This window comes from Pseudorasbora parva, chromosome 7 (assembly GCF_024679245.1).
Source record: "Pseudorasbora parva isolate DD20220531a chromosome 7, ASM2467924v1, whole genome shotgun sequence".
In the NCBI taxonomy this organism is placed as follows: Eukaryota; Metazoa; Chordata; class Actinopteri; order Cypriniformes; family Gobionidae; genus Pseudorasbora; species Pseudorasbora parva.
Genome location: NC_090178.1, coordinates 15,997,557 through 16,008,037, shown reverse-complemented (window position 1 = coordinate 16,008,037; position 10,481 = coordinate 15,997,557). Strand labels below are relative to the sequence as shown.

General features: G+C 41.4%; 1 protein-coding gene across 1 annotated transcript in view; it reads left to right on the top strand.

Moving 5' to 3' along the window:
* The first annotated feature begins 620 nt into the window (after positions 1–620).
* Positions 621–10,481, top strand: part of rbms3 (RNA binding motif, single stranded interacting protein) — a 187,225-nt gene continuing 177,364 nt past the window's right edge. The window contains exon 1 of the mRNA XM_067448291.1: positions 621–1,862. Coding sequence (XP_067304392.1) covers positions 1,788–1,862 — 75 coding nt within the window. The 5' untranslated portion in view covers positions 621–1,787. The remainder of the gene's footprint in view (positions 1,863–10,481) is intronic.

Here is a 10,481-nt window from a genome sequence, read left to right as displayed (position 1 = left end):
AAAAAAAAAAAAAAATCCTATAGCTCTCATAATTACTGCCGTCAGTCTGCAAACACTTAAAGCCTGCTTTTTCTTTTAGTGCAAATTTGTCACGCCCTGAAACTGCCTCTTATGAACAGCCATATCTGCAAGTGAACTTCTATTAAAAAGCACTGTGAATGCTGGGAAAAAATACCACAATGTCAAAACATTGATCAAAGTGCAAACTCAAACAAAGAAAGAGGGTATAATAATGTTTGGGGACAGCATTTTTTGTTTTGTTTTTACAATCCAAATTTTTTGCAGCAAATAATTGGCCGCTGCAACAAGCATTATTGCAGAGGTTGTGGGGGAAAAAAGCATCTGCTATGAAACTGCACTCTTTTCCAGCACAGCACTTCACTTCCTGGATCCAGTGCTTTAGGCTTTTGGAAGAAAGCTTTTCACTGCCATTTCTGCACTGCACTTATTTACTAGTATTAATGTCAGTGTGTCAGTATGTCAGTGTATCAGCCAATGCAAAGCTACCAGCATGTGTCAGACAAGAGCAAAGAAACATCTTACAGTCATTCATGTTTTATTTATTGAGAAAGTGAAGTTAAAAATACACTAAAATACAAGAGGAAAAAAAAAAGCTTGGGGAAATAGGAGATCACGTAAGGTACAGTCTGTGGTTGACCAGTAGGGGGCCTCGGCTCCTTGCTGTGTCGTCCTCAGTCTCCTCCCCCAGAGTGTGGGAGTAAGAGCAAGTCTTCCCCTTCTGCACTAGTGAAGCCATGCAGTGGGAGGCAGTTCTCCCATGAGGACAAACAGAGATAGGCTGCTTAAGACACTCCCCTGGCTGGGAGTGGAGCAGCCAGCCCTTAGCCCAACCCACCAGGCTGTGGAGGAGGAGGAACACGGCAGTGCCCGAGCTGATCCCTTCAATCTTCCCCACAGTGTGGAGCAGCCGGCAGCGCGCACACACACACTCACTCACACACTCTCACACAGCCACACACACTCACACTCACTCTCGCACACACACTCTCGTGCGCAACAAAGCAGGCATACGAGGGAGGCTGGTAATAAAGAAAAGAACATCACAGAGGAAAAACACTGGTGCTGCGCTTGGAGTTTTTGGATACTGCAGTCTGCCTGGAGTTTGTGCCGTTTCCTGTGTGCCTCGTAACCTCACGGCTCACATCTGGTCCATCCTGCAGAGGGTTTGAGTCCCGTCAGCTGTGCGCGCAGAGATACAAATCCAACGACTGTCTACATTGCTGCTTTGTGCATCCACCAGACGGGAACAAAGTGTGCGACTGGGATATCTGACAAGCTCCTCTGGGAACCGACGCTGCACCGACTGTCAGAGAGAGAGAGAGTGAGTGAGAAAGAAGGAGCAAGATAGATAGAAAGAGGGCAGTCAAGGCATGAGCAGGAAACTAGAAGCCGGTTTTCCAGAGAAGTGATCGCCACAGTGCCCCCTCCTCTTCCCTCACCTCCTTCTTTCCTTTTCTCCTCTCTCCTGTGCCGCTGTTCTCTTTCTTCGCGCACACCTCCGCTGCTATCCCATCCTCGTACCTCCGCTGTCCTTCCATCACCTCCTCCCTCCCCTGCTCCCGAAGACGCGCGAAGAGGAGAAGCACGGCGCACGCACGCTCGCTCGTGTCTGTATCATCTCATTCTCTCTCTCCATCCTTCCTCTGGCTCCGTTCCTCACACGGATCTAGCCTCTAGCCGCGGAACCACAAGCAGAGGCTTTTTGAGTTGTTGGATCCCACACGCGAGTCTCTGTATCCAGCCACAGCCAGAAGGATTCCAGCTACATGGGCAAACGTTTGGAACAGCAACCAATGTACCCCCAGTACACTTACTATTACCCTCACTACCTTCAGACTAAGGTAAGGCACCTTCGTTATCTGGTTTTGTGATGTTCTGATTTTTTTTCGCGTCCGCATCATTCTGACAGATTTCTGACACGCAAACCACATGACCGATACTTGACATGGGCCGCTCTCTGGAGGTGCAAGAGTGCCCATTTATCAAGAATGCATGCACACACTCTCGCACACAAACTCACAATCCAGAGATTCTGTCCTCTCAGCTGTGTAGCCTGTGGTGGAGGGACTTGAATAATTGCATCCATCTCTCTAAGCCCCTACACCACCCGGACGTGGAGAATTGATTACCACAGGCTGATCGATAGTGCCGAGATGCTATCGGGGGCACTGGTGATCTTGGCCTCCCTCTGTGATTCATGAATGTTTTTATGCACCGCGCCCCATAAGAGGCCGGCACTTGCGTTACATGTTCGAGTAAATGAAAGTGGAGAGAGAGCTATGATTGGATCAGAGTTTTTAGAAAAAATGGCTGTTAGAACAAAGGGCGTGAAGATGCACGTCCCTAATCAACTTGGGGTGGGTAAATTACAGAGTGAAATAGATGAATGTGAGGGAAGAAAATTTATGGAAAGTCTTTTGGAGGAGTTGCTTGCTCAACGTTGGCCAAATATGCAAGCGTTCCCAAAAGACACATGATAAACAGCAGTGGCCGAGTCGCTCTCCATCAGCAAGTGTTTACAACCTCTCTCTTTCCCTCCTTCTACCCCTGTGTTACACTCCAAAAAATGTAGTAAGACCTTGGTCAATCTCAACCATCAAAATCTTAGAGGAGCTTGCAGAAACAACTTAATTGATGCCCTTCATCGTTAGTCTATATATTACACTAGCAACAGGCACCGTATTACCCATCAATACACACACGCACACACACTCCCCACTCGTTGTAGCTGCCTTCAAGGTCACGTCAAATTGGATCTTACCCACTTCCGCTGTCTAATGAGTTTCTCAAGAGTGTCTCCAAGGGATGTGGGGGCTCGTCCAGAGCATCATGTCTTTGTCCTTCTCTCTTGTCGCAACCAGAAATCCTCGTAACAATAACTCACCTCGCTAAATAGAGCCTGTCAAAGAGAATGCATGCATATTCAAAAGGTTTAGAATTGTACAAAGTATGTTGGTGATCCTTACCAAAGTAGAGCACTGTGGCAAACACTGAAGCATCATGGGTAATGGTCAAATGGGCCAGTCTGGGAATAATTATTGATCTGTGGAATATTAAAGGAGATGGAGGAGGTTTTTTGGCACTGGGAGAGAGTTTCAGATTTCAGATATTCGGTCTCGCCTGTGAAGGATGGAGACCTCATGTTAGCACGGGTCAGCGTGAGTGCGATTGCGTGTGTGTGCGTGATTGGGGATGTAAATGGCCTGTTATTAATCTTGATTCCAGCGTGCTCTCTGAGTGGAGGCATTCCTCTGGGGGAAATCAATCATGAGGGGGAAGAGGGGCAACTGACACACAATCACTGCCCTCGCTCTCTCTTTCCCTCTCCCTCTCTGCCCCAATAACGCACTTTGCTCAATGAGAGGCAAATGTTAAGCAGGGGAAATTATGATGCTACAGTAAGCTGTTAATGTCGAGAATCAGTAATTCGGTTAAATTATATAAAGACTCTGGTATCAATTACATGTAAATGACTCGCTTTCATTAAAGTAGGTTCAAAAGAAAATTAAATAGGGCTCAACATTCTTCCACTGTTTTATAATGTGGGTCATAGATATCACTGAACAAGAAATTTTGTGCAAACAATATCATGCCTTGGGGAAAGATGTTGCTACACAAAGTAACAGTGAATCTATGGATCTGTAAAGGTCCTTGGACACTTAGTCCGAAATTCTCATCCAAATTTTTTGCACGTTAAAAATAAATACGACCTCATGTTGTGTCAATCACATTGCACTTGACACGCTGCCTCCGAAACTTCGTCCGTCATAACATTTTTGGATCAGGCTCGATTTTCTGCGTTTTTTTGCATCTGTCCAAGCATTTTGCATTTTTAAAATTCAGAGCCACCGGATGATGAATACGAAAAAACGCATATGAAAATTTCAGACTCAATGTGCAAAGACCTTAAGGCCTGTACACTTCAATGCTTTTTAAACGCGCCTCAAAGCTGTCATGCAAGGCTTTTTCAGGCCAATATCTTAAGTTTTTCTTAACTGGTTTAAAATTAGTTATGGGAATTTTATTCATTTTAATTCCACTTCCTTAGTGTCATATTTGAATGTAAATTAATCATCCCTCAATTCAAATTTAAGAAAGGCATACAACCCAAATCAATGGATTCACAAATTTAACAATGTAACTATTCCCCTAATGTGGATGCCTACCGATATCACACCATTCTTTCCCCTCTCAGGTTTTTTTTGCAGAACATGGGTGGGTGTAAAACGTGAGTAGTGTGTGGGCTGAGATATCCTTGACAGAAGCCATACACCAGTGGGATATAAAATAGAATTTAAGGGAGGTAATTCCCCCCTGGTATTGTGTCAACAGAGGCCAGTGGGGCCCGTCTTCCATTCAATCAGCAGCTAGAAGTCAGAGCTTTATGGTGTGTGTGTGTGTGTGTGTGTGTGTGTGTGTGTGTGTGTGTGTGTGTGTGTGTGTGTGTGTGTGTGTGTGTGTGTGTGTGTGTGTGTGTGTGTGTGTGTGTGTGTGTGTGTGTGTGTGTGTACATTGATGTTTCAAAAGAAGGATAGGAGCAAAAGAGCCAGAGCGAGTACTCAAATCCAGAGCCATGAGATTGCATATGCGAGCGTGTGTGTGTGTGTGGTGTTCGGTTACACTCTGTGGGGTCAGCTTTATGTACAGCAGAAATAACATCCAGTCGGCCGTTTAAACCTCTCCTCTCAGTGGGAGTGCACACTAACTGCCCTGCAGTGAGGTGACATGTGGCTTGCCAGCAATGTTCCTGCTGCATTATGGGAACGATGCATATATGTGGCTCATTATATTTCTGCTGCTCTCAATGTCATTTAGGATTATTACGTTGTGATATTTACTCCGCTTGCGGATAATTACCAGACTGATGCTTCATTTTTCTCTAGCGGCACCTATTTTTTGTCACAACGGTGAAAATGCTCTCATCTCCCCTCCTCCAAACAACCTTCATCTGAATAATTAAACTCGTTAATGGACAAGCAATTTTCAGGTATCAACGACAATTTGATTTTCCGTATTCATTACCAACACTGTCATTAAACAGGTGAAAGGATAGATTAAAATCCACAAGCACACTTAGCCGTTTCACACGCAAATGACTCACTGCAACAAATTGAGTAATTTAGACCTAAAATATGTTTAACGTTTTGAATAATTGTCAGGTTTTTTTTTTTTTTTTTTTTTTTTTATGTGGTTATTTGTTTCATCAGATATTGTTGGAAGATGCTGACTCCTAATCACTTGACCTGTCCAGCATTCTCCCTCAATAGTATAATAACATTACTTTATAGTGTTGTTAAGCTATAATACTGTTTCAAAAAAAAAAAAAAGAAATAGTGGTTTGTGCTCTAAAGTATTTTTTTGGTATGCACGTTTTTCTTGTTTGAAGCAAACCATAATGAAATACACAGCAACATGAACTTACAAGAGCGCAGGCTTTATATGCGTGTGTGAATTATACATGTAAACACTTCCGTCGGGAAAGCCTGCACTGTAAAAAGCTTGCTGTAAGTGTGTGCCTGTAACCGTCGAGTTGGGGATTTCAGATCTGCGAGAGTGCTAAATTATGCTCGTTCGTGTGTAATTTTTCTCTTAGCATCCGAATGCACGTCTAAACAACAGAAGGGCCCTATACGAAATCCATTTTATTTCTCCCCCAATTCAATTTTATTTTCTTTACAGATTCTGTGGTGGTTTCATTTTTGTTTAAATGTAAAAATAATAATAAAAGAATGTCTAATCAATTGAATTCATAAAACTTCATAAAATGTAATAATAATTAATTTTAATTAAGTCAAAATTTATTTTTTGAGAAACTGCTGTTGTGTTTTAATTTTTAACACCAAACTTTAAAAAAATGTTTAATATACATATTTATTTTACAACTATGGTTATCAAATAAATGTATACAACTTTAACAAATTAATTAATCTTTTAAAAAGTAATCAAATAAAATTTTAACAATTCCTTTAATTTTTTGGCAAACACAACAGTGGGTTCCTTTTTAAAACATGCATGGACGAAAAATTTTAATAATGTGTGATATTCTTTAAAATATAAAACACTGTATTATTATTATTGCTATGATTACTTTGAGAAGAACATCTATCTATCTATCTATCCATCCATCCATCCATCCATCCATCCATCCATCCATCCATCCATCCATCCATCCATCCATCCATCCCTATCTATCTATCTATCTATCTATCTATCTATCTATCTATCTATCTATCTATCTATCTATCTATCTATCTATCTATCTATCTATCTATCCATCCATCCATCCATCCATCCATCCATCCATCCATCCATCCATCCATCCATCCATCCATCCATCGTGATCGTTGTGAATGTCAGTTAACTCTTTTTCGATTTAATGTTGGACATCAGTAGATTGTCTTGCGACCTCATTTAGTTGGAAAGCATGCATGTTAAACTACATCACTTAGTGGTCTAATATTCACAAAATACATGGTTTAAAGTACAACAAACATTCATATTTTTAGTCCATCAATGTCCTTCTCGTTTCCTCCCTGTCTTTCGCTCCTTTTTCCTCCCTTTTCCTCTCTCTCTCCCTCTCCTACTGCGTCCTGGGCATTCTCTCCAGCCATCTGTTCAGAGGGGTGGGGTTCACTCTGAAAGGAGGAACATACTTGGCAAACATACCCATATAGGTGGATAAAATTTGATGCCCAAGATTGTCCTCATTTCAGGGGTGAAACATTCTGAATTATTCGAGAACATGAAAAGAAGAAAATACAAAGCGTGCAGAAGAGCTGTTTTAAGCAGTACTTCAATATTTTCTGGCCCGCTCTGAAGGTGAAATGTGTTCTAGATTTTCACATCTTGCATCAGAGAGTAATAACTCTGATGCGCATCCAGTCACACAAAACTAATATAAGAACGTGCAAGAAGAAACTTTCATTGTCACTCACGGTGAAAGTACTAGTACAATAGCACTGATAAAACTATTAGTTCTGGCTGTAAAATCGGATCCTATAACACGTAAATATAAAAAACAAAAGACCATACTTCATTTTCATGATATTAATGCACCTATATTAGGGGGAAAAAAAGCTTATTACTCAAAGGTTGCACTTTCATAGCTCCTGAAACTTAATGGAATTCTCGTGTTTTATTTATGGCTTATTTAATTCTTTTTGACCAGCATTTTTTACCCCTCCTTTCTAGTTATTTGTAATTACTGGATAAAGATCTTTAAAAATCTTTACCTTATTTTGATTCTGAAAATCAGGATACCTAACCAAAGTATCTATTTGCTTTTACCTTGATTTCCAAGTATACAAATGAGGAATTAAAGAGATCTCCATTTTTAATTGGTTTTACACAACATGAACTAAATGACACATTTCCAAAGTTTAGTACATTTATCTCAACTGATACTAAAAACGACTTGTACTGATGATTAAAATTAATTCAAATCACATTCATTTAATTTAACTTGAAATAATATTACAAAAATCACTGATTGATTGTGGATTAATGAATCCTAAAGGTGCAGTATGTAACATTGACAGCTAGTGGTTGAAATGGGTACTGCAGTCCAAATTCAAAATATTGGAGAGAGTTGTTTCCCCACCCCCTCTTCCTCTTCCTCCATGCTCACATGGGTTGCCAGATTGAGGACAAGCAAGAGTGGATTTATCCATGTTTTAATATAATTTTAGGATTTTTAGGTTGAGTAGAATCTGCAATCTCTGAGCTAGTTTGCTAGCTGGCTTCCGTGGCTGCAATACACTTTTCCGCCAACTGGCAATCCGGGGTTAAGAAATACTATTGGGTAACTTGGCATTGGGCAGAATCACACAGACAAAAACAAAAACAGCCATCCTGACACGGAACACACATTTATTATAGTAGAATAACTGGCTGTAGCATTGTTTTTAGAGAAACGAGTATGCGAACTTAGCATGTATTTTATGATTTAGTATAGTCCAAAATAAATGACATAAAGCACATGCTTCAGTAAATAAAAATCATCACAGGGGAGGTTCACATGCTTCTTTTACAAGTTTAACGAATGGGAGGAAAAACACAAGAAGAGATTGCACTGGCGTTAGCACAACTATTTCTCATTGAGTGACATAACACACACACCACAGCCTTCATGTGGCTGCCACAACTTAAGCTCTGCAACGATAACCACAAAAACTCCAACATGACAAATGCTCTTCTCAAACCACCAACCAAACTGCACATTTACCACAAACATGTCTTTCCTTTATTCAAAAATACTTGATTTTCACTTGATTTCAACATTTACTCCCCTGGTCCATTCTCATGCAAAGCAAAACGTGTTCATAAGTGACTTGACAAGTTGAATAAAACTTAATAAGGGTAAGAACTTAAAATCCACTGTCCAGTTTCAGTTAATGCCTTCAAACAAAGAAATGGAGAATAAAGTATGCATTTTACAAATTCAAGTTAATTAACCAAATCACATTTCAGCTAGGCTATTTTTAATTTTAATCACCCTTTTATTCAAGATATTTTGAAATGGCTTTAACTTTTTATTGTCCATCCAATTAAAATGTAACAACATTTGTCCCCATCAACTTTCCTTGTATGGACAAAAGATTTTTCAAAGTATCTTCTTTTGGGATCCACAAAACAAAAAAGTAATATAGGTTTGGAACGCCAATTTCATTTTTGGGTGGAGTACCCATTTAAACAAATTGAACAAGCAGCATAAAGTCATTTTTTGAGCGTGTGGGATAGAAATAGACTTATAAACTACATTACGAGGTGCAATACTTTTATATGAAAAGTATTTTTCTTGTGCATCTGGTCAGTGTCACCTTTAAGCACTACCAGGATTCATCCCAGACTGTAATGGGGCGGTCTGAGCTAGCTAGTTGGTTTCTACGGGCTTGAGAGAACCAGAGAAGAAAGGCACCGGTCCTGAGGTAATGGCCCTGCTGCATTTTTAATAGAGGACCACTTTGTAACAACCCGAGCCTGATGTATTCTCTCCTTTTAAGGGCCCTGCCATTTCTTTTTTACACACAGCTTGCTTTTAGGCCACTGGCGTAAGTGCTTGACAAAGCCTGTGTTCAGGGATAAATGGTCGAGGAGGAACAACCCAAAGCCGTGGAAGGCTTTGGCAACGCAGGGACTCATTGACGTTTTACCGTCGGTGTCCGAACCAGGTCCTCATTGGCACTGTTGCTGCTGGGCTTTGTGTCTTTGCATCTCTGAGATAAACAAGGAACAAGATTTCAGTTAGAGGTTGAGTGTTTAGCTGTAAATATAGATCAGTATGGATTCTGTAATGGGATAGTGTTTTCTTAGGAAGAAGGGATGTGTTTGCATTGGGATTCTGGAATGGATGACATATGACGGCATCGCCAGCGGTGGCGCATGCATGTGTGTGTATAAAACCGGTGGTTAATGAGCTTAAAGTTGTAATTAGCGGTTAGGAAAGCTGCTTTTGCTGTGAATTCACACAGATAGCAGAGAGGAACAGCCTGTGCAGCTTGGCTTCAGTCACAAACGATAACCACTCGATTTTGAGAAAAAGAGGAGGGATGTTGGTGGCAGCCTGCTCCTCCTTCACAGTGTAGTGCCTTTCAACCAGTCCTGTCATCTTCTCTTTCGCCCCTCCCGTGCGTTTTCATCTAGAGACTCATTGGAAAGCGTTTCCCCCTGAAAGCAACCAAGGACAGACCAGGCGAAGTAAGGTGTCATAAAACCTTAAGAGGGTGCTTCTCATTCCACGGACCGCACCCCCACGCACTCATCTCCCACTCCAACCTTTTCCGCGTCATGAAAAGTACACGCGAGGACTATCGACACACCGTATGAGTGTTAAAAGAGCCTCCAATAATAGGACACAGCTACAGCATTTCTAACCAACCATAACTGTATCCAATTCTCCATGGTCTGGCTTGAAATCAGGCCCCAAAAAGGTACATTAAAGACCGCTCTGGGAAAGGCCATTTGTTTTGGCCCCGATTTCAAACCACTGAAGACCGTAAAGATGCCATCTAAAAGGACTTGTTCCTTCCTTCACTTCCCCAGGTGGATAAAGACACTTTGGGGTCTCAAAAGTGACCAGGGACCGGGTGATGATTCAATAAAGATTTCCCCACGTCTGAAGAGGCTGCTCTGGGTTGGCATGGTGGCTAGCACGCTGCCTGGGATTAGCTTATGTAAACAGTGCTTTTGTTGGGTTTCGGTTGAATTAATTTGCTCGCCCCATGTGCTTTTATCAGGATAATTTGTGCGGCAGACACTCAAAGACTTGTCCAAACATATCCCCGGGCTCAAGGCTAAACACAGAGCTAGTAATGACACTCAAACGTGCGCCGTGCTCTTTCTCCAGACTTTCCATCATGCTAAATGTGGCCGCTGAGGTCATATGTTTTCTACTGAATGTCAAGGTGAATCACAGCTTTAATGTATACCGGAGGTGTGCGAATTTCTGAATCAGAATCGGC